The sequence below is a fragment of the Biomphalaria glabrata genome, chromosome 18, assembly GCF_947242115.1.
Source record: "Biomphalaria glabrata chromosome 18, xgBioGlab47.1, whole genome shotgun sequence".
NCBI classification, from domain to species: domain Eukaryota; kingdom Metazoa; phylum Mollusca; class Gastropoda; family Planorbidae; genus Biomphalaria; species Biomphalaria glabrata.
In genome coordinates this window covers 23923085-23949041 of record NC_074728.1, presented here as the reverse complement: position 1 = coordinate 23949041, position 25957 = coordinate 23923085, and the positions used below count along the sequence as shown (strand labels likewise).

General features: G+C 37.1%; 1 protein-coding gene across 1 annotated transcript in view; it reads left to right on the top strand.

Annotated features, from left to right (window-relative positions):
• LOC106052013 (uncharacterized) overlaps positions 1-13756 on the top strand; it is a 16531-nt gene extending 2775 nt beyond the window's left edge. Inside the window, exons 2-8 of the mRNA XM_056016956.1 lie at positions 1124-1326; positions 3781-3976; positions 4873-4905; positions 5781-5819; positions 9189-9233; positions 9722-9794; positions 13468-13756. Of these exons, the coding sequence (XP_055872931.1) occupies positions 1124-1326; positions 3781-3976; positions 4873-4905; positions 5781-5819; positions 9189-9233; positions 9722-9794; positions 13468-13705 (827 nt within the window). The 3' untranslated portion in view covers positions 13706-13756. The remainder of the gene's footprint in view (positions 1-1123; positions 1327-3780; positions 3977-4872; positions 4906-5780; positions 5820-9188; positions 9234-9721; positions 9795-13467) is intronic.
• Positions 13757-25957: the final 12201 nt, after the last annotated feature.

The window sequence follows — 25957 nt, the reverse complement described above, 5'->3', positions numbered from 1 at the left end:
CAATTCCATTGCTAGGATCCTCCTTTCTAGCTCAGAAGTGAATATAAATATGTATCTTAAATATTAATCAGTAGGAAACGGCTTTGTCTGTATCCACTTTTGGCAAAATATTTAGGTCGCAACTGCCCCTGCTTGGTCTGGTGAAATATTGCACTTATCCTAAAGTTATGGAATCGAAGGCATTGTTTTAGAGATACTCAGGGTACGTTTTTCAAGGGACCAGTTAACTTCACATCAGTGGTTGAAATTCGAAATTTGGCCATAGTTAGATCCTCTCTGTCTACAGACAAATAATAGACTGCAGTTACGATGACTTTAGAAATAATATTTGTTTAAAAATTATCTCATCAACATTCTATTCTAAAACAATCCGTCTTTAGCTAGTGTTACGGATCTGTCGTTGACTTGTAGCACCAAGTTCCTGGTAAACAACTAAACCGCTGTAGGCGTTTCACATCTTTACTAATAAACTTAAAAGGGTCGAGACTTGAACTTGGGCTGTAGTTAGAACATTATCGTCTAAAGAAAGATATATAGGTGTGTAGCTATATAACAGGCTATTTAATTAGGCGTATTACATCTTTACCAATAAACTTGAAACGGGTTGAGTAACTTTCTTTGTGAATAATACTAAATAAAACTTTTATTATAATAAAGACAAAATCCAGTTTAAATGAGACAAAATAAGTAAATAAATAAATAAATTATAGCTTTTATATAGTGCTACTTTCATGCGTGTAGCATGCTTAGAGCGCCACGGTTCAATCCAATTAGTAGACCAGTGTGTGTGTGTGTGGGGGGGTATCTGGGTGGCTTTCCGTACTGCCTTTAGGCGCTTAGTAATAAATGTAATAAAGTACTTTGCTTTAGTAATAATATTTTTTAAGAAAATCTCACTCACTACAATAAAACAAACTTTCATTCTCACGTTCTAAAGTCGTCTGTCCTAACCAAGACAGCTGACGACAATGCCGCTAATCTTGCATCATTCACAACCAATCGCTAGCCTCTTCCCACCGTCACCATAGAAACACACACACACAAGCACTTATACTAACTAGGTGTATATTATTCTACATGTGAATGTATTTATCTAAGGACATAGAGATCTCTTCCTGGGCAGGTCTAACTCCTGTCGTCAATATCGAAAGCGTCGGACAAGGGGACAATTTCACCGTTGAATGTGACATCACAAAGTTCAGCCAGACCCCAGTTGCTGATTACCTGTGGAGCCTCTCGGCACAGGCAAAGCAAGAGACCCAGAAGGAGTACACCACCGTGGCGACATACTGTCCGTTTCTTCCACTAGAAGAACAACAGCTGACGGTGAGTCCTTCAACATTTCTAAGAGCAGGGCCGGCCTTAGATAATGGGAGGTGCTAGGCAAAGTGAATTTGGTGGCCCCTAGAATGAAATAGAAAATATAAATAAAACAGCGAAAAAATAATTAAATTATTGAATGATATAAATAATATACAAGGGTCTTCTAGCTATCAACTATAAGTAGTCTTACAATGAGAAGTAAATATTGGTCAATAGACCGTGAATTATAGTAGGTACTTTGAGCTAGGCTAAAAGGCGTTCAGCTCTAGTGCTATGCTATATTTGAGATTTGATACATCGAAATTGGGGTCAAAGGTCATACTAAAGCAGCATTGGGGTATGCTAATTTGGCTTGATGCTGTTACGAAGTTTATATCAACTCACTCTGTCTGTCTGTCTGTCTGTCTGAATGGTAAAAACTTTATGCATATTATTTTTCCCACACCCAATAGCAGATAAAGCTTAAATTTTTAAATTTTGCACAATTATATTTTTTCACCTGGCTAAACATGAATTTAAAAATAGTTAATTAACAATTGGTAATTATACATTTTGTTTGGAAAAGAAATGACACTTGACAAATGTGGTGGTACAATTTAAATTAGTCACCTTTGAAACTAACATTAGATAACTATAAAACCTATTCCTTGGATCAACGGTCAATCTATCCAAAGGAAGCTTTAACTCTCGAGTTCGAACTCAGACCTTTCACCTTTTCTTTCTCTCCAACCCCTCAACCCCTTTCCCTACTGGTCCAGACAAGTGGTAGGATCATTTATGGCTCCTTCTGTCTCGGTAGACAATGGATGCGCCCAGATGAATCACTGGCTTTGGTTGCGTCTTGAGATGGGGCAGAGTCTGGAGTGACTGGTCAAGCCTTATATTCTGGAGCGGCAGAGTCTGACACAGTTCGTGCATGTATATGCATCTTTCCTACGGCTAGCTGACAGGGCAGCTTTCTTTTTCTTTCTCTTGGCTGACACAGCTTCGTTTCTTTTGCATTCGGCGAAGTTCGTACATCACGTGCAGTCTGTCTCCATGCCTGGTGCAGACAAGGAATACCATCATAGCGCACTGAGAAATCTAAAACCATGAATTAGCGCAAAAACAAAAACCATTGGTTAAAAACATGTGTAATCGCACAGATTATATAATTAAACATCAATGTGTGTCTCCCTTGTTGAATACTATCCAAATAATTTTAGGAAGTAGCTAGAGTTTGAGTATAAAGGCGAGGGAGAAGTTAAATAGAAATTCCCTAAAAAAGAGACAAACTGCGTTTTGAGAATGACGTACTTTTAATTCGGCTCACCGAGCAAAAACAAATTTAACTTATTTAACTTGTGTGTTAATCTGTTTAAAAATTCGAGATTGTTTTGGCCCTAATAACCGGTTGGTTCGATTAACAGGATTTGAGCAAAAGCAGATTTAACTTATGTGTTTCTCTGTTTAAAAATTGGAGATTGTTTTGATCCTAATAACCGGTTGGTTCGATTAAAAGGATTTGAGCAAAAGCAGATTTAACTTATGTGTTTCTCTGTTTAAAAATTGGAGATTGTTTTAGCCATAATAACCGGTTGGTTCGATAAACAGGATTTGACTCTATCATTATATAATTTCAACCAAATCTTTTTCATGTATTAGCCCTATCTCAAAATCAGTTCCGGTTCCTCGTAAAGCATGTGTACCACTGTTAGGGGTCGAGTCCCACATTAATACTGAAAGCTTCCACAAATCCTAGTGAAAGGAGCTGGTGGCCAAGTAACAAATCACTTGGCTCTCGAACCAAGGCTTTTCAAGTTTAAATTCCGGTGAAGACTGGGACTTTCAAGATCAGTATTTTTTGGAAGATCACCCAACACGTTGGGTAACGTTAGCCTGACCACACGACACCCTCATTAAACGTCCGCCTATATGCTTGCAAACGTAACGTAGGACGCTGACTTCTGATCTCGAGAGGAGGATGCTAGCTATGGAACTAAGACGCTACAGAAAGATCATAAGTATCACTTACAAAGACCGCTTCAGAAATATAGCGATTAGAGACAGGATCAATACAGCATTAGGACCCCATGACGCCCTGCTTTCTACTGTCAAATAACGCATTTTCATTCTTCAAGGTCGTCAGGAATCGTAAAAACCTTCCTTCAAGGAACAGTAACAGGAAAAGATGAAGATGCAGACAGAGATAGCGATGGGAAGAAAACTTTTAAAAAAAAATGGACTGGCCTCTCATTTAAAGAAATTATATCTTAAGGCGAAAGAGAGAAAGGAATGGAGAAAAACCGTCAAGATATTCTCTGTGGTGTCCCAATAGTTCAACGGACTAAAGGGATAGTTGAAGGTGAAGATGAGGCTCCAATTCAACTATTGGCTGTTATGAGGCTTTTCGACATAGCTTTACATTTTAGCATAGAATAGTATAAACATAATTATTCAGAGTATTTTACTCCGTAGAGGATTCCTCCCGGACGTCAGTGGACTGTTTTCTACTCAGGAGGGAATTCTTACGTAAACATAGACACTATTAGGATTAGCATTCACGTGATGGATGGTCGAAGTGAGGACGCAGGGTTGTACAGGTGCATACTCATCACTGGCACGAAACCCCAGAAAACTATGTACTCAACGCCGTCCCATTTACTGGCGAAAGGTAAGTATAATAAATACTTATTGGTGGCTGAGTGGTTAAGCGCCTGGCTTCCAGACCTGGGATCCTGGGTTAGAATCTCTGTGAAGACTGAGTTTTGAATTTCAGTATATTTAGGACGCCCTTGAGTCCACCAAGTTTAGTTGTTTTTTTTTTTGGGCGGAGGGGATTTAATGCGTTTGGTCGTTGTGCTGGCTTCCATCCCCTGCAGCCCTGCACGCTAACCGTTTACCAAAGAAACAGGTAATTTTAACATTATATGCCTTAAAGATAAAAAAGTCTGAAAGGGGAACTTGACTTCTATAAATGATCTGTGACCTAATATGATCATTTTTTTAATTATCTTTAGCTCTTGAAGACTGCGTAATAAAAGTTTCCCCCGCAATGTACATGGTGTGGTCCGGACTGTCATGGCAGAGGTCCAGAGTTCAAACCCTGCCGGCTTCCGTCCCCTGTCACTCTACAGGAGGTTCAGGCTAGGTTCGCAGGGGGTTCAGGCTATGTTTGCAGGAAGCTCGGGCTAGGTTTGGAGGAGGTTCAGGCTAGGTTTGGAGGAGGTTCAGGCTAGGTTTGCAGGGGTTCAGGCTAGGTTTGCAGGGGTTCAGGCTAGGTTCGCAGGGGTTCAGGCTAGGTTCGCAGGAGATTTAGGCTAGGCTTGAAAGAGGTTCAGGATAGGTTCGCAGGAGGTTCAGGCTAGGTTTGCAGAAGGTTCAGGCTAGGTTCACAGGAGGTTCAGGCTAGGGTTGCAGGAGGTTCAGGCTAGGTTTGCAGGAGGTTCAGGCTAGGTTTGCAGGCCACCGTGCCTGATGCCAGTAAATATATATTCCTGTTTTACTAATGCTTCTTATATTATTCAATTCCTTTTTTTTTTCTTAACATTACCTTTATTTTTTTTCTAGCCACCACAGTAAGGACAACACAGTCAAAATCTAGTGAGTTATAGCTTTATCAGTTGTAATATTTTCTTTATCTGCCCAGGGCCAGATTTAAGCATGTGGGGGTCCTGAGCCAGACTTTTTGTGGAGGTCCCAACAATTTTAGAAAGTTGTAATAAAGATCCACTTTACAAGGAAAATACTTAAATTTAAAAGCTATATTCTAGTCGAAAGAATTCTTGTAAATTTAATCTTACTTTACATTTTTTTAAATATTTAATATGCATATTTTAGTTCTACAAAGTGTATCTATTTTTTAGTTTGTGGAGGATAAGGCCCTTCGTAGTCGCACTGTAGTAAATCCGAAGCTGTATTGACTTATTCCGAGCAAGCTCTAACTGTACACTTCTTAATCACGACATTTTTTGCCAGCTTAAAGAATGCACCAAAGAAAATGGGAAAAAAAAACTTACTGCCCCGTCAAAATTTGGATACGTTATTTAATCTTTTTTTGTGGAGACCATATTTTTTGTGTGTGGAATCACAGGTGATTTTATATGTTGTATGACATAATTATGACGGTGATACCCCATCCGTGGACCACGATCAAGTTGACTTTAATAATATTTTATATAGTGTTATTATGACGGTGATACCCAATCCAATAACCACGGGCGATAACTGGCCGTGACGCACTGCAATCTGACTTGTCAAAACTTCCTCCCAAAGTAATCAAATCTTTGAAGTTTAGTGACAGAAATAAAGTCGGCGATTTTTGTTCATTTAAAGTAAGTGTATTCAGAAAGTACTGAATCACAAATGAATATGGCCTATACGGCCATAAAACGTTAGCTACTGATTACTATAATATCATTTGCCATCGTTATATATAATTAGCGTTCACTGTATTAGTATTGTTTTTTCATTTATAGCAAATCAGGTGTCAACTAAAGAAAGAAAGAGAAGAATCGGTAAGTTGAGAATATACTGTTGATATACAAGTAAGTATGGAGGTGCGTTGTCAATTGGTAAATATTATAAATTATTGAATCAAGAACAGCGGTTCTCAAACTTTTTTTTAAGCTCAGCAACCCCTTTTACTACTTTCCTCTGTGCTGCGAATGTGGGTTCTGAACTGAAGGGTCCCTGGTTCGAATCCTGGTGAAGACTGGGATTTTTAATTTCGGAATTTTTTAGGGCGTCTCTCCAGCCAGCTCTAATGGATACCTGACATCAGTTAGGGGAAATTAAAGGAGGTTGGTCGTCGTGCCGGCCTTATGACACCCTCGTTAACCGTGGGCAGAACTAGATGATCTTTACATCATTGGACCTGTAGATAGCAAGGTCTGAAAGGAGAACTTTTCTTTAATTATAAGTTAGTATTAGAAAAAGGGTTAATTAAATATAGAAAAGATAGGGACCTAAGTAGTCTTCATTTGATAGTAGTAGTAAATCCATTCCTATCATATCTATTTATAAAACAAGCAACATAATAAAAAATAAAACTTAAAAAAAAACAACAAAGATTATGTAAAAGAAAGAATATTATAGAAGTTAATCGGTATTATAGGAAATAATTAATTACGAAAAAATAATTGACTAATTAACTATTTTTTTATCTATGTTTCGTTAGGTACGATAAACACTTATTGCAAGTTTCAACTTGGTCTGATAATGGGTGTGGTAGAATTGATAAGTTAGCTTTCAAACATAAAACACAAGCTTATATATTTTGTCCCATGTATGAATATTGACAGATTGGTTCCTCTTGTTGATTCAGACAAAAATAATTTATTAGGTAGTAGGCCTAGTAATTGATTGACTAATTTGTTACTATTCTGTTATTGTTTCACGTCTTGTCTAAGCCAATCAATTATTGTGCAAAATTTCAACTTGATTCGAGAATGGATGTTTGGTCGTTTTACCAGACAGACAGACAGACAGAGTTGATATAAGCATTGTAATGAAATTTGGGCCAGAACAACAAGAGACAAACGCAAATGAAAGCAAGGTAGATAACTACAGATAAAAATTGTAGATTAAATTCGTTCATCACATGTGTTGTCCTCCCCTTTTTTACTAATGCTATTTTTTAGTCAAACAGATATTGATATTTCTATCTTCATTTATTGTATCTATGCTTTGCTAATTCTAACTTTGGTAGTAGAGTAAAGTACAGCTTCCCCTTTCAGACCTTGTGGTCTATAGGGCAGATGGTGTAAAGGTCAAACGTTTCTACGGTTAAGACTAAGAATAAGGCTGCTTTATTGATCCTTACGGAAATGTGTTGTGATTACAAGGACTCTCTTCTCATATAAAGACAACACAACAGAAAAAATACACATAAATACAACAGACACAAATATAAAGAGTTCATTCAGCGACTACACACACTAACGAGGGTGTCGTGTGGCAAGCACAACGACCAACCGCCTTTACTTTTCCCCAACTAATGTCAGGTTCCCATTAGAGCTGGGTGGACTCAGAGGCGCCCGAAAATTCTGAAATTAAAAATCCCACCAGGGTTCGAACCCAGGACCCCGAAGCCAAGTACCTTACCGCCCAGCCACATCGCCCCCTCAAACAGTGGTAAGACCACCATTTTTTCAAACTTTAAGAAATCCTATAATGCAGTCTATTCTGGTCAACCGTGAAGTCGGTCATCCCAGCCGTTGTTAATATTCAAATAGAAAAAAATGCATACATTAGCTCAAACCTTTCCCTTTGTCTGCTGAAACTTTGGGGCACCTCACAAGATCTTTTAACCTTCCTTCTCCATAGCTCTCTGTCTTTTGCTTTGGATAGAATTTCTTTCAATGATAGTCCCGTCCATTTTTTATGTTGTCTTCCCATCACTTTCTCTTTCTGCCTCTTCTTCTTTTTTCCTGGAACTGTTCCTCGAAGGAAAGTCTTTTAGAGCACTAAGGACCTTGTAATATGGCCATAAAATTTTAGTTTGCGGTGAGACACCATAGGATCCAATGGCCTTTGTGATCCTGTTTCTAATCTCTTCACTTTGGGATACGTTTTGTGTATGTGATACATAGAATATGTAACATCTCAATTCCATTTGTAAGGTTCCTCCTCTCTAACTCTGTAACCAGCGTCCAAGACTCACAAGCGTATAAGAATGTGGCCATGACCAGGAAGAGCATCAGTCTGACTTTGCTGTCGAGGGCTTAGCCTTTGTCTTTCTATTGTTGTGGGCTAATCTAATCTGACTTCGACTATGTATCAATTATTACTTAACATTAGCCACAGAACATTACAAGTTGAATATAGTTGATAACAACATATAGTTCTATAAAATGATACTTTATTAACCACTTGGAAATCCGTCCAGTCTTCCTAAAACGTCGCTATATCTTATTACTATTCAACTACTATATCAAAACACAACCTACTTCTAACATAACGCCATGTTGGTCTCTTGTTCGCCTAAGTCTACTACGTCATTAGTCTGTCTTACTACGTCATAACTTTTACCGTCGCTCAAACTATACACGATATATTTGTCTAACAAAACTAACCTACTCTCTAAACTAGTACATTACACTATATTGTCTTAAGTTTGCAAGTGCTGCTGTGTGCAATTCAGGGCATTAGGTCAGTTTTGATCCTCTAATCTAATATTGAAGTCTATTCCTGCAACATACATATTAAGGGGAAGTAACCCTTAAGGGATTATTGGCACAACATGGCCTACATTGTGCCGATGTGCCAAAAACCCAAAACATCAAATATCATACAGTGTTCCTCAAAGGCACCCCCTCACTACTGCTAGGATCCTCCTCCCTAGTTCTCTATAATGTCGTCCAAGATTCGAAATCATATATAAATAAAGGGTAGGGCATAAGGATCTCCCACATTTCGAGTGGGCACCACAGGGGCTGTAGTGACAGCAGAGATCAGGACATGTTCCATTCGCTTGGCTACTTTCTACCATTTCAAATTAGTATAACAATATTTTCTTCCTTTTACACAGTCCATCATGAATTGGACCATTGCACATTGCGGCTTTGTTGAAATATATAATAAACAAATATAAGGAAAAACAACCTACATGTTACAGCGACACATTGCATTCAGTCTAAATGCATCTGGGCGTTGACCGAAAAAAATACATTTTTTAATCCATTAAAACAAAACTATTTTTTATTTACTTTTTGGACCAATGAAAATAAATCTTCTAGATAGTTGGGTTTTTACTTCCTTAGTAGATTCATTCAAAATGTGGCAAATCTGTATGCCCCAACCTATATATACTTATAGGATTATCTATACATATTTTTAAGAAATATTCTACAGCGTTCAATGTGAAGATATTGTTTATTTTACAGCCACAAAAGTTCACACAGTTAACCCCACAGGTGCCCCTGCCGTAGGTACGTTACATGTGTTTTTATTGGTAGCGAATTAGAAATTATAAATAGGTTATTTTTTTTAAAAAAAAGCTATGAGGTAAAGAGCAGCAACATCATCAATACTTCAAGATTTATCTTTCTTTTTTTTATATAAAACACAATTAACTAAATAATAATTAATAATTAATAATAATTATAAATAATAAGTAATAATAATTTATTAAATAATAATTATTTTTTTACTAATTGGTTATTTTTTTTTTTATAAAAAAAGAGACCGAAAGAAAATCCGATGCCGAGAACAGACGCAGATGGCGAAAAGAAAATCTTAATCGACCACTGGCGGACAATGGTTATGCTTGCCCTGGATGTGGCAAAATATATAGGTCACAGCTGGGGCTTCGTATCCACTGCATCCCTCATTATTCTTCGGACTCGAATTCAAGCCTTATTATTTTTTATTTTTGTAAATTATTATACATCTTCCATTTTTTTTTTAATCTTTCTAGAATCCTGGAAGTACATTTGGTATTTAGCTCTATCCATTCTTATAGTCATCACTGCAGTGCTATGTTTCTTAAGGTAACTGAATAGAACATTATGTCGTTATAGTGTATATTGTTTTTTTTTAAAGTAATAGGCTGACCAGTGTACTCTTATGACTTTTCAATAAAAGACTAGTAAAGTTCCCCTTTCAAACCATGTGGTCTATAGGGCAGGTGATGTAAAGGTCATCTGTTTCTGTGGCCTGAGGTTATTAAGGGTGTCATTTGGCCAGCACAACGACCGACTGCCTTTACTTTTCCCCAACTAATGTCAGGTACCCATTAGAGCTGGTTGGACTTAAAGGCGCTTAAAGATCCCGAAAATTAAAAATCAGTCTTCACCAGGATTTGAACTCCTGACCCACGGTTCGAAAGCGCCTCACCGCTCAGCCACCGCGCCCCCAAACGAAAGACTGGTCTTTTGTTTTTCATGTTGATTTCCTATAACGTAGATCAGGCTGAAGACTTTGGCCTAGAATTATTTCCTGTATTTGTAACCTCTAATTGTCAACAGCGCAATATTTTGCCTTCTTCTCATACTGTTATTGTACAGTAGTGACGCTGATAGTGTCAATTGTAGTCAAACTGAATTTCCATTTGGTTGGATCAATAACATTATCTTATAAACAAGAAATGCATTTAAAATAAATATTTGTTTCGGAAAGACAAGACCTCCTAAATACAACTTAGAGAGTGATTATTTTTCTATTAATCACTAATAAAGTAAAGTTCCTCTTTTCAGACCGTTTGGTCTGAAGTCTGATGATGTAAAGGTCACCTGTTTCTTTAACGAGGGTGTCATGTGGCCAACACAACGACAACCGCCTTTACAACTATTGTCAGGTTCCCATTAGAGCTGGGTGGACTCAGAGGCGCCCAAAGATCCCGAAATAAAAATCCCCAGTCTTCACCAGGATTCGAACCCGGGACCCCCGGTACGGAAGTCAAGCGCTTTACCGCTCAGCCACCGCGCCTCCATTAATCACTAATGAATGTTATAATTTTTTTTAAAAAGGATCATTTTTTTACTCCACCACATGACTTCCCCCTCCCCCAACCCACCCGGAGAAAATATCATTGATTATCGAATGTATAGATCTAGATCAGTCTGTCTCGTGTACCACTTACTACGTAACACTCCGCACATTGTGAGAATTGAACAGAACACTTTATTTATTTTCTAGGTTTTTCTTACTAGTTTCGATAAACAGAAGAATCCTCTTACACCAGGGGTGGGCAAATTACGACCGCGGGCCACATGCGGCCCACCAGGAGTGTTTGATGCGGCACGCGGACACCAACAGAAAGCAGATGTGCCCACGGAATGTACATATAAAAATGCAATTATTAAATATGATAATTTTAAATATTTCTTGATACACTGGTATATTACTGAAATTTTTAGTTCTTATCAGCTTTGATGAAGAGGCTAGAGAAACATTGTCTCTAAATGTCATTCTAAAACGTTTAAAATAAATCAAGATTATTCTTATTGGCAATATTTCGAAACATTCTGCTAAAGACTCAAACTCAGGCCAGTACGTATTCAATGATATGAAGAATTGGGTTGAAAGTGTTGTTTGGCTTGGAACAATATGGCAAGTGTAACAATATGGCAAGTGTAACAAGATGGCAAGTGTAACAATATGGCAAGTGTAACAATATGGCAAGTGCAACAAGATGGCAAGTGTAACAATATGGCAAGTGTAACAATATGGCAAGTGTAACAAGATGGCAAGTGTAACAAGATGGCAAGTGTAACGATATGGCAAGTGTAACAATATGGCAAGTGTGACAAGATGGCAAGTGTAACGATATGGCAAGTGTAACTATATGGCAAGTGTAACAATATAGCTAGTGTAACAAGATGGCAAGTGTAACAATATGGCAAGTGTAACAATATGGCAAGTGTAACAATATGGCAAGTGTAACAAGATGGCAAGTGCAACAATATGACAAGTGTAAAAATATGGCAAGTGTAACAATATGGCAAGTGTAACAATATGGCAAGTGTAACAATATAGCTAGTGTAACAAGATGGCAAGTGTAACAAGATGGCAAGTGTAACAAATGGCAAGTGCAACAATATGGCAAGTGTAACAATATGGCAAGTGTAACAAGATGGCAAGTGTAACAATATGGCAAGTGTAACAATATAGCTAGTGTAACAAGATGGCAAGTGTAACAAGATGGCAAGTGTAACAAGATGGCAAGTGTAACAATATGGCAAGTGTAACAATATGGCAAGTGTAACAATATGACAAGTGTAACAATATGGCAAGTGTAACAAGATGGCAAGTGTAACAATATGGCAAGTGTAACAATATGGCAAGTGTAACAATATGTCAAGTGTAACATACTGGCAAGTGTAACAATATGGCAAGTGTAACAAGATGGCAAGTGTAACAATATGGCAAGTGTAACATACTGGCAAGTGTAACAATATGGCAAGTGTAACAATATGGCAAGTGTAACAAGATGGCAAGTGTAACAAGATGGCAAGTGTAACAAGATGGCAAGTGTAACAAGATGGCAAGTGTAACAACTGAGGAAGTTTGATTGTCCACTGAGAAAAACACATTTGTGGTTTTTTTAAAAGTAAAATAAAGAACAGTTTTCCTACCATAAACTCTAAACAGGAAAGTTTGCGTCAACCTGCATTGAATAATAAAAATACTATTTACCTAAATATTACGGTGATCACATTTATCAGAACTGGGAGTCTTAACCTCAGACAAGAAAAGTAGGACCCTACTTGAAGATTTGGACACAAATATTCCGATGTTCGGTACCACAATAGAATCTGCTGGCTTAGCATGGGTAAGGTATTGAGAAGATTATTGGATCTCAAGGAAGACACTGTTTTGACCTTCGAAGGAACATTGATTGTAACCTTGTTACTAATATTTCTAATTAAAATTGGAAGACAGACTTCATGTTTTTCGTCGGCAAAGCTACAATAGTTTGTTTTCACATGTTAAATTATTTCAAACACAGCTTTCCTATTTCTTTAGGCAAGCAAGTGAAAACAGGTTTGTCATTTTTTCTTTGCCTATAGGTGAAATTATTTCTAGTGAAATGGTTGAAAAGTACAAGACTTATTTAGATTCCTTGATTGTAGAATAATTTGAAAGCAAATTTTAAGATGTCAAGAGCTTGGAACCAGTTTTCAATACTATCAGCTCACCTTTAAGTGCAGACGCTTATTCAGCTAGAGAGGACATACTTCAAAGCAAATCACAACCTAAAAGAAAAGTTCCATTGCAGTCATTTCTTACGCGGTACTTTTATGGGTGCCAGAAGCCATATTTCCAAGCTTAAAATTGTCCACATTCACTGCGAATAAACATGTGTTTTGTTCGAAAATAAACAAGTGTAAGAACAGATGTTGACTGACTGTTATTTGGCAGCAGTCACAAGAATAACAATAAGCAAGCTGGTTCCACAGTTCCGGAACATCCTTCACGAGTGTAAACAGTTACATAATTTGCATTAAGTAAACTTAAACATTTGTGGTGCAATGTTGTGATGTAAAAAAAGACAATATATACATTTGCTTCCCCCCCCCCCCATTCCTAAAAAGTTTTTTAAAGCGGTTGCCCACCGCTGCTCTAACCAAGAGTTTTCAAACATGTTTTTGTTGACTTTCCAGACTTGATTATCCTGATGTTTTCTTTACATATTTCTATATTGTATTTTTTTTCCCCTAGAAAAAAGCGCTCAAAGCCAAACGTGACAGAATCCAACAATCTTGATTTGAATAGCAAAGCTCCTAAAATTCACGTGAGCGCTTCGTCCTACGGTGAATCCCAAGTGGACCCTGTGAATGAATTTCCAAACACTGATAAGAAAATAAAAAAATCTAGCTCTAAAAATGGAAGTCAGCTGACGGCTTCAACCAATTACAACGAATCAGAAGTAGACACTACCTCTAATACAAACTCTTAGTATTACCTATGACTGTGAAATGTTATTTTGAAGTGTTAAAAATAAAACCGTATGAACTATTATCTACAACGTTGTTCCAACATTTTGTTTACTTAAGGGAAGATAACTCTAAAGAGTCTTTTCTTATAAGGGAAGATAACTCTACAGATTTTTTTTCTTAAGGGAAGATAACTCTACAGATTTTTTCCTTAAGGGAAGATAACTCTTCATATTTTTTTTCTTAAGGGAAGATAACTTTGAAGATTCTGTTTTCTTAACGGAAGATAACTCTAAAGATCACAGTTTACATGCTAATTTCAGACTTCTTTTTACAATACCTCTATTCAAGTCAGAACTTTATGGAACCTAGATCCAGTAACTTTGACAGGTGATCTCGAAAACGGCTATAATGATTTTGCTAGAAATTTAACTGTTGATGTGTATCGCTGAAGAAACAATTCCTAGCTCGTTGGCTACATGGGGAAAACTATAACTCGACTGATATAATTTTTTCAGAGAAAAAATCGATAAATACAAATTTGGCTAAATCTAGGTCTAGATCCTACATCGGATTTGAAAGGGCCATCACGTCCATGGGAGTTGACATGACTATCACTTTCGGGAATTCCCAAATGTAAGGCCTCATTGATTCAAGAGTTTAATAAATTAATGTTCAGGAAATTTTTTTGCGAATTTCCGCTAGTCTAGATCTAAATGCTTTTCATTGAAAAATTTAAAAAATGTACTAGATCTCTATATTCGCTAAACCAGAACTCTTTATCGGGGAGCAGGGAAATGGGCCGGTGTAAAAATAATATTTTAAAATCTAACATTCATTTATTATTAAGCGAAAAATAATCACTCAATAGTTGCATAATACATAATGTTTTTTCTGTTACAATATTGTTCCGAACGCGGAAATTAGAAATTATTGGGTCAAAAGGCATGCATTGCGGAAGGGAATTGGAATGTGCAGGGCACAAGATGGCAACTATGACAGTCCGAAGAAAGTAGTACTTGACGTCATCCTAAGACTAAGACTAATTTATTGATCAATATGGAAATGTGTTGTGATTACAAGGACTCCTTTCTCATATAAAGACAACAAAACAATCCTGTTGCATCTGTGTGTAATGTTAACATTGTTGGACATTTGGCTAAACTGAAAATTATATTGAAAACTCTACACTTTAATCATCTTTGCGTTAACGCTTCTTTCAAGACATTCATTTACGGCTTAAGAGGCTTTATTTTTTAGCAGGATTGTCCTTATGCTGATTTGTCTGTCTGGTTAAAAAGTGTGCACACGTTATTTCTCCAGCACCCATTTTAATAATAATATTAATTGTAACAATCTTTATTGTCTGTAAGGAAATTTGTCTTACAATTGGTGCATTGCATCAAACAGAAAAAATTATAGCGATTAAAAAAAAATGTACATTCACACCAGATCAAGCTGAAACTTCGCACCATCGTTCAATGACATGGACTAGAGAAGTAGACAATTAAGTATCGGTAATTCATTATTTTAGTTTAATAGCAACAAGGGAAACTAATTCTTCCTTGTTCACAGATATGGCTATATTTGGTTGGTTTAGTCCCCTTAAATCAGGGGTTCTCAACCTGTGGGTCGCGACACCTTTGGGGGTCGATTGCGATTATCCAGGGGTCGCCTAAGACCCTCTAAAAAATGGATAGTTATTATCTACTCTTCTATTGCTGTGTGTGTGTGGGGGGGGGGGTCGCGGCAGAGTGGGGGATTGCAAAAAGAGGTCGCCGAGACTAAAAGGTTGAGAACCGCTGCTTTAAATAGTTATAAACGCTATTTCTCCCATTTGACTATTAGCAAGACTCGAACCCTAGTCCGCGCAAGTTGGAGAGAGACGGTGACTAAGAAAGCCATGAACAGTAAGTAAAAAAAAAACAAGGGCCTCAGCTCTGGAAGAAATCTCATACTAAAAAGGGCCCCAACAAAGCGAAAACCACCTTAACCTGATATATATATATATATATATATATGTTGACGGGTGTGTCTCTCCAAATTAGGGCGGGCTCCACAGTCACATGACAATGTGTTCGAGATTAATCATGTCGTTCTACGACTGAAGGAGGTCAACATATTTCTCCCTCATGAATTCTTCGATCAAGTTGATACTATTACTTATTGTACCTAACAAAACATGAATCAATAAACAACAAGGTTAAAAAGACAGTTTGTGTGGAGACTCAAACTCAAAATCGGCCCCCCGAAGTGGTCCACCTAGGCAGGTAAAAATGCAGGATTCAATATTGTCAGAAAGGACATCAGAATAAAATTCGATCAAAGACAAATGACAGAAAAATGGAGAAAAAGGGTTGACAGATTTTGTGTGGTGCCCCAGCGGTCCATAAGACCAAAGGATAGGTGAAAGTGAATGTGAAGTTAGATGTCAACCTGGCCTAACTGATGTCTTATAAGGAATATCCAATTGATCTAATTGTTTTGTAAAGGGTCAATCTCTTATTCAAATCACAAGAAAATAACATTTCCGTAAAAAAAGTTTTTCTTTTCCTTTTGGTTCGCTGTGTGCAGTCCAATGGCAGCAGCTCACGTAATAATATGAAAAACTACTTATTAATTGTTGTTTTAAATTCTGTCCAACTTATATGCATGTAAATGGATTTTTGCTATTTAAAAAATAGTTAACTTAGCAATACAAATGTAAAAAAAAAAAATTGACAAAAATCTAAAACCGTTTGCATAAATGTGTTCAAAAATATGGTAAATTGTAATCTACCCTACTAAAGAGCCGCTCGTGTTTGTTACTATTTATAGTGCATAGTTGTAAAAGTGGTGTATTTTTATGAAAAATCAAAATAAATAATGTTTCAAATTAGATGGTTTACTTTCGAAAAATAAAAAAAAATAGCCGTTGCATCAGAACTTTGAATGATCTCAAATATCATGATGTCCGATTTCCATTTTCTCTTCTAGTTTCTGAGATCTAAACGGGACGGACAGACGGAGGGACAGACAGGCCACACAAAACTAATAGCGTCTTTTCCCCTTTCGGGGGCCGCTAAAAATACTCAATTAATCAATTAATTATTGGTAATTAATTTTTTTGTTTGATATCGAATGAGGGAAATAATTTGTACATTATTGGTAGATATGGTTCTAAGGACGGAGTTCTTCCCTTTTTATTTAGGCCCAATATGGATAAAGAAGACAATACGTTTTGTGTCGGTCTGTGGAAGAGATTGTTTGTGAGGAAATAAAAGATATTAATTGTTGCATTTCTCGTTTCAGGCAAACCTAACGATTTACTATTAAAGGGGAGTAACCTACTTAACTCACTCTAGGGAATGTATATATGAATTGACTCCCCTAACTTAATGGCTAGAAAACTAAAAATAACCTTCTGGCTTTCTCTCCGTGTATTCTACACCCTGTCTTTCTTTACATGATACTTCTTCTCTTCTTTTTCTTCCATCTCTCTGTCTGTCTGTCTGTCTCTCTCTCTCTGTCTGTCTTTCTGTCTGTCTGTCTCTGTCTGTCTGTCTGTCTGTCTCTCTCTCTATCTGTCTGTCTGTCTGTCTCTCTCTCTGTCTGTCTGTCTGTCTGTGTGTGTGTGTGTGTGTGTGGTGTGGTGTGGTGTGCTACTGATTGATTACACCTAGGGCCAAGCTGATACAGAACTATACCGTTTTAGGCGTAATATATTGAAATAAACCTGGTGGTGACACAGATGGGGGTAGTGGTGTGTGTTGACAGCCAACGCAAATAATCTCAGGCCAGACGAGCGGTCAACCGTGACGAGTTGTGATGGTCAGCCAAGACAGTTTGGGAAGGATCTAGAGCAAGGGTGGGCAAATTACGACCCGCGGGCCACATGCGGCACGCCGGAGTGTTTTATGCGGCACGCGAACACCTACAGAAATTAGGTGTGACCACAGTTTACACATATACAAATGCAAATATATTAAAATATTTCTAAATATTCTCTATAAATTATTGTAACTGTCTAATTGTAAAAAGTTTCAAGTAAACGAAGATTATTCTCATTGGCTATACTTCAATACACTCAGTCTCAGGTGGCAAGTATAACAACCGATGGAGCTCGATCTTTGATTGAGAAAAACATAAAAAAAAAAATAAAGCATATCCTAACCATAAACTTTAAACAGGAAAGTTTGCACAAAGATGAATAAAATTGCAACATAACTGTTTAGTAAAAGTAATACATATAGAAATCTTCTAGAGTTATGGGATTTAACCGTAGGCATTTCTGAAAAGTACTTGAATATATAGCAACAGAGGATTCCGATGGCTGAAATGCAAGTGCATGTTAAATCATTTTAAACAAAGCTTTCCTATTTCTCAAGACAAGCCAGTAAAAGCAGTCCTTCCCTTGCCTACGCAGACCCAGCGGTGACCTACATATTTTGTCTCAACTATCGCAGGCATAACCATTGTCCGAAAATGGTCGATTTAGATTTTCTTTTCATCCTCAGCAGCGGATTTTCTTTTGATCTCAAATTTGTATCCCGCCGCCCTTGTAAGCTAGAGAAACTATATCTAGTGAAATGTTTGAGAGTACAAGACTAATTTATATTCTTTAATTGTGTAATTTATAAAAGCAAATGTAAAGATGTCAACAACCAGTTTTCAATACCATCAGCTCCAGGAGACATAACTCCAAGCAAATTATGAACTGAAAGAGAAGTTCCAGTCATTTCTTCCGCGTCAGCTTTAGAATACCAGAAGCTGTATTTCCACACTTAAAAAGCTTTTCTGCTAAAGTTTCACATTATTTGTGTACAAATACACATATGTGAACAAGTATTGTCTTGTGGAAACTAAGCAAGTGTAATCACAGGTCGATGCTGACTGGCTTTGATTTGACAGCAGTCACAAGGATAACAACTAGTAAGCTTGTTTCACTGTTCGGAGTAGGAGTCAGGAACCAGTCTAGGGGAGGTCGGTCCGGAACAGAGAATCGAGTGCAAGTCTAGGAAGAGGCGGAGAGTTGATACAGCGTTACAGAGTTGATACAGCGTTACAGAGTTGATACAGCGGTACAGGGTTGATACAGCGGTACAGGGTGGATACAGCGTTACAGAGTTGATACAGCGTTACAGAGTTGATACAGCGTTACAGAGTTGATACAGCGGTACAGGGTTGATACAGCGGTACAGAGTTGATACGGCGTTACAGAATTGATACAGCGTTACAGGGTTGATACAGCGGTACAGGGTGGATACAGCGTTACAGAGTTGATACAGCATTACAGAGCTGATACGTCGGACAATGAAACTTTTGTGCAGTCTGTGTTACGTTGTTGCTGATTCTACAGTATTGTCTGTGATTTATTGGACATTAAAAGTGTTATGTTATATTGGAGCCCTGAGTTGTCAAGTTCTTTAAGTTGGTGGTGTCATGTGGTGCAAGTTTACAGAGATCCCGGATAGTGAGATTCGTTTCAATATCTTAACTAATAAAACTTCAAATATCTTTAATATATCTTCCTTTTTTAACAAAAATACATAAAACTTTATGTGCAGTATAGACACAATCAACCTGTGATAAATAAGATAAATTTAGTAGACTTTAGTAGTAAAATCGTTTAACAAAAGCTAACTCACTACAATAACACAACCTTTCGGTCTCACGTTCTGGAGTTGTCTCCCCGAAGACCAAGTGACGACAATCCCAACTATGTTGCATCATTCACAACCAATCGCTAACCTCTTCACACCCGTCGCCATAGAAACACACACACACACACACACTCCATAAATTGTGGCCATGTCTGTCTCTTTCTGTCTGACATTTTATATGTTTCTCTGGCATTGATGACGTGAAGAAAGATGCTTGCAGGCCAGCTGTGCATTACATCTGGCCAAATATAAGATATTATTAAAAATGAAATATAATATTATTTGTTACCAAATTTCTTATTTTCTTTATTTTCTTGGTTTTTTTTTTAGTTGTTTTTTTTCTAGACTTTTGATACCCGGTATATAAATTCTAACCATAAAAATGCATAAAATTAAACCGATGAAAGTGTTTAAAATTCTTAATGTAGAACATAAAATAAAGAATCATCTTTAAACTCTTTCTCTCCGTAATTATTTACCACATTCTGGTGGAATCAACGCTGGTATCGTCAGTTAGGAGAGAAAGAGTTAATTTACACAAATTCAACTATGAGTGTAGATATACGTAGTAATATGATAATTTAAACAACTCGCTAAACAAGAGATAGAAAAAGAAATACGTTTTCAAAAACATAGCTTATCTAAGGGAAGGAACCGTTAATTACTGCCATTCATCTAAAAATTTTGGGTTTATCTACCTTTCTTCTATATAAAACAGAAATTAATTAACTCTTTCTCTCCGTAATTATTTACCACATTCTGGTGGATATAACGCTGATATCGTCAGTTAGGTGAGAAAGAGTTAATTAGTACAAAATGATTTACTAATTGATTACGTTTTGGTTATTGTTTCCTGTATTGTGGGAAGCGTGGTCGAGAGGCTAAGTGCGCTTGAACTTGTCTTGGCATGGCCACCTATGATGGGGGCTCGATTTCGACACCCGACTCGAGCAGAAATGATCTGAAATTATTTTTTTTAAATACACGTTTCCTGATAGTTTTCTCTCTTCAGCTTTTAAACTATTCTTTATTTACTTTAATAAATTATATTATAGGTATGTCTTACTAAATGTAAAAAAGAACAGGGCACACACCTCTGTTAAATTACCACCTTAACAAAATAGATCCCATACACCTTTCCCTTTGTAGACACTGCGCCCACCCTTATGAAACCACAAAACCACTTCCTCTTTGAATGCCCCTTTCCTAACCCACCTTAGGCAGACCCTACTTCCACTCCAGCCCAACATAACCAACACCCTGTACAGCAGTGCTGAACAACTGGAGAGAACAGCACACTATTTTCCCTTGGCATAGACAGCTCAGCAGCAAAATGCTGGCTAGAAGAAGAAGAAGAAATATATATAAAAAAAAAGTTAATTTTAAAAAAGCCCCAAAAAGAGGTAGAAAGCCCACAAATGAGGCAAACAGAGAAATCCTAAAAAGAGGCAAAGAAAGAAAGCCCAAAAAGAGGAAAAGAAGGAAAGCCCATAAAAGGGTCAAAGACAAGAGGCCTTGCGCCCAAGAATACCCATGATAAACCTGTCTTTAGTCTCTTCGTTTGTGATGCGGTCTTTAAATGTGATACGTAAAATCCTTCTGTAGCATCTCAATTCCATTGCTAGGGTCCTCCTCTCTAGCTCTGCAGTCAGCGTCCAAGTCTCGCAAGACACTGGTCCACAAATGAGATTGGACCATAGGGCTCTGGGTATGCAATACGCAAGTAGGTTGTGCTTAGTGAGAAGCACATTTACTGAGATTTCCTTAATAAAAAAAAAAAACAACCCACCAACGTTTCAAAACATCTCCTACTCGATGACTATCTACCACAAAGAACAATAGATGACATAATGACCATCTGATGTTAACCTCAACTGTTAGAACATGAAACTTATTTCTTTATGGTGTATTTATGGTAATTGTCTTTACCTAAAAAAAACAATAAAATATGCATTAAAAAAACATAACAAATGCAAAATAGCGCTAGACAAATACGCCAACGGATAATACAGACAAAATATAAATGAATGGACCTCATTCACCAATCGTAAACAAACAACATCTAGCCACGTGGGTGCTGTATCTCTTCTATATAATAAATGAAAAACTGTCATGGAATCCACATATTGATGAAACTACAAAAAAATCAAACAAAGCAATAATAATAATAATAATACCTAGGTCGCCATAACCAAGTTGCAAAGTTAATACACCAACACCTGGCTTTGACGTACAAATTGATCGGTAAGGACACTCCCCCTTATAAATACTCTCCGCAAGAGGTTCTCGAGTCTACTGAACATCTGCTGTACTGGGATAGGCCTATTCTGACCGACAAAACGGTAGATTTCAATCGCCCGGATCTGCTGTTCATCGATAAAAAAAGAAAAAACCGCTACCATTATCGATATCGCCGTACCACTGTCTCATAATTTACGAAAAACTGAGATAGAAAAACAAAGAAAATATGGGAACCTAGGCTTGGAGATTAAGCGTCTATGGAAATTGTCCAAAATAACAATATACCCCATTGTTATATCAACCGAGGGGATAATAACAACTGACCTCACAGACACCTTCAAGGCCCTTAACATTCCTAGGAACATCTTCGTTGCCTGTCAGAGGGCGGTACTGCTGCAGACCTGCCACATCACCAGAAAATTCCTCAGTGGAAACTGTTAAAGGGACTACGATGAATTTTGTTTCTCTTTGGCGAAACTCGACCCTGGCAGCGCCAGAGAATGACTACTCGTTCATTTCTAACATAATAATAATAATCTTTATTATCTGTAAGGATTTATTAAAAGAAATTTCTATAAATCAAATAAGAACATAAAACCAAAATGTTATTTAACCTTGGTTAGGCCAATAATAGAATATGCATCCTCTGTTTGGGACCCCTCAACTCAAGAAAACATTAAGAAACTAGAACAGACACAAAATAGAGCAGTGCGATTCATAACAAACGAATATTCACATTTGAATAGAGTAACACCTTTAGTAAAATCACTAAATTTAGAAAGCCTTCAGGACAGAAGGCTCAAAAGTAAAGTAGCAATAATACATAAAACACTGAACCATAAACTTCAAATACAAAAACAAAATTTAATAAAATACTCTGAAAGACACAAAGATAAAGGCACATTCCTCGTCCCATATGCTAGGACAAATTTGTACAAATACTCCTTCTTCCCTAGTGCTATTAGAGCATGGAATGGGTTGCCTGAGCTAGCCAGGAAAACCAGTGACTTGGCAGAATTTAAGTCATTGGTTAATATGCATGACTAAATGCATGACGCGTAGGACGTAATCATCTTCTTTTTTGAAGTAACGTCTGTATTATATAAGATAAGAAGATATATAATTTACGATCTCATGTTTAATTCATGATGGTTGTCACGTGACATTTTTTTGGTCGTTGTTTTATCAATAAGATCACGTGACTAAATGTTGTTTGTTTACGATTGGTCAATGAGGTCCACTGTAGATAACTCCATTCATGACAGATATATGGCAAGACGAAAATGCATTGTTTCCCATGTTGTTATCTAGGTATGATAGGGTTATATCCCTTTGTTTACATTATGGCAGTTCGTAAATGTGATTGCTACGCCCGTGCTGGGAACCTAAGTATTGTGTGTTTGTTGTAAGACACGGGATGGAGGGGGGGGGGGATAATTATTGAGTGGTTAGAGTGGAATAGAACGAATGTGTTTTGGAGGTCACTGTGATTTTTCGATATTCTTGTTCTAGTTTTCCTGGAGAGTTCTTGTGCAGTGGCAGTGGCGTATCAAGTTACCCATGGGCCCGGGTTCAAAATCCTGTTTTTGGGGCCTCCCCCCTTTCCACCATAAAACTAATTTAGTGCATGATGAGAAAATTGAGTAGTCCGTATATTGACTAAAAGACATTTCAATGCGATTAGCTTTAAATCAGCTTTTACAAAAGTGCAAAGTGTCATCCCCAGGGGATCATGAGGGCCCCAACTAGGAACGACTCATGGGCCCGAAAAGCAATGAAAACCCCACACGTTGTTATTCACTGGTGTGGGCCGCTAATGGTCGTAGGCGAGGGTTCATTTAACCCATTCGCGCCATGGATGATACGTCACTGTTTTTGTGAAGCTTATTTAGTTGTAATGCTTGTATATCTATATCTGAAGTTTAGTTGTAGCGTTTGTAAGTATCGATCTACTGTGGGGTTTATTTAGTTGTATCGTTTGATATACGTCGATCTGCAGTGGGGTTTATTTAGATTTTGCCTTTATATATGTCAATCTGCAGTGGGGTTTATTTAGATTTTGCCTTTATATATGTCAATCTGCAGTGGGGTTTATTTAGATGTTGCCTTTATATATGTCAATCTGCAGTGGGGTTTATTTAGATGTTGCCTTTATATATGTCAAACTGCAGTGGGGTTTATTTAGATGGTGCCTTTATATATGTCAATCTGCAGTGGGGTTTATTTAGATGGTGCCTTTATATATGTCAATCTGCAGTGGGGTTTATTTAGATGTTGCCTTTATATATGTCAATCTGCAGTGGGGTTTATTTAGATGTTGCCTTTATATATGTCAATCTGCGGTGGGGTTTATTTAGATGTTGCCTTTATATATGTCAATTTGCAGTGGGGTTTATTTAGATGTTGACTTTATATATGTCAATCTGCAGTGGGGTTTATTTAGATGTTGCCTTTATATATGTCAATCTGCGGTGGGGTTTATTTAGATGTTGCCTTTATATATGTCAATCTGCGGTGGGGTTTATTTAGTTGTATCGTTTGATATATGTTGATCTGCAGTGGGTTTTAATTAGCAGTAGCTTTTGTATATGTCGATTTGCACTAATTTGCAGTAGGGGATTATTTAGTTGTAGCGTTTGTATATGTCTTTCTGCAGTAGGGTTTTAGATTTAGCGTTTGTATATGTTGATCCTCCTCAGTTGGGTTCATTTCGTTGTAACGTTTGATATATGTCGATCTGCAGTGGTCGAAGTCATAGAATTTCAAAATACCCCCCTTGAGCATGGTAACGAGTCTGACACTCTCTAACACTGTACCGGAGATATATTAATGAAGAGGGGGGGGGGGAACTACAAACTTTCAGGTGTCATATTTATTTTACACAGTCAACTTAGCCTGACATAATTAAACGTCTCTCAAAAAGTCATATATTAGCGATGCGACGACAAACGGCCCTAACCAGCCAATAACACGGTGCTATCTGATTTCTTGATATCTCTGGAGCCCCCGAGGTTTACTACTATTGTTTTTTTTGGGTTGATAAGGCCAGTGTTGGGATATTTTTATGGCCTCCCATGCCCAAAATGTCGGGAATCACTGTCGTAAAAGGCCAAAGTATGTTGTATTTTCTTTCACGACAATGTACACATGTCACGACGAGTGCTCTTTCCCTAAACCCATTGTTACTAACACATGTATACTAATTAAATGATATACGACTTCGTATGCATGTACATTTTGACCCGTTTTTTATTCAAGAGGAGATGACATTAGTTGATTGCTCTTGCACATCGAGGTTTGCTAGTGTTTCCGCCCCAAAAAAAGTTCAAACTTACAAAACATGAACAGGAACTAAAAGCGTATTTTCTTATAGAAAAGTATCAACTATATTTAAAATTTCGGAACCATAATCTTCAAATACAAAAGCGAAATTTAATAAAATACTCAGAAAGACACAAAGATAAAGGCACATTCCTCTTTCCATATGCCAAGACAAATTTGTACAAATGTGTCATGATTTCTGTTTATTTATTTCTTGGTATTTCTTCTAATATTAGTTATGGCTCAAACAGAATCATCTTGCCGGAGATTATATAAATGACTTGATAACACACTGAAGAAACATCTGTGTTCTTTTCTTCCTTCTATAGTATTCTTCTTTAAAGTGCTCGTATAAGTAAGTATAAGTATTCTCTAAAGAAAACTTTAAAAAACTGGAACAGACACAAAATAGAGCAGTGAGATTCATAACAATATTTACATTTGACTAGAGTAACACCTTTAGTAAAATCACTAAATTTAGAAAGCCTTCAGGACAGAAGGCTCAAAAGTAAAGTAGCAATCATACATAAAACACTGAACCATAATCTTCAAATACAAAAACAAAATTTTATAAAATACTCTGAAAGACACAAAGATAAAGGCACATTCCTCGTCCCATATGCTAGGATAAATTTGTACAAATACTCCTTTTTCCCTAGTGCTATTAGAGCATGGAATGGGTTGCCTGAGCTAGCCAGGAATACCAGTGACTTGGCAGAATTTAAGTCATTGGTTAATATGCATGACTAAATGCATGACGCGTAGGACGTAATCATCTTCTTTTTTGAAGTAACGTCTGTAATATATAAGATTTATATAAGATTAGATAAGATCTACGTTTACTTCCCCTTGTTTGAGATACCAATCAAAATAGTTAATTACCGATACAATTTTTTGTTATTGATTCTTGTGTTGTCAGGTAAAAGAAATAATTGTGCAAAATTTCTGCCTGATCCGAGATTTGGGAGTCGGAGAAATCACGTGTACAAACTTTTCACCAGACAGACGGACAGATTGAGTTGATATAAGCTTTGTAAAAACAAGACTAGGTTATGAAGTGTAACGAATGTA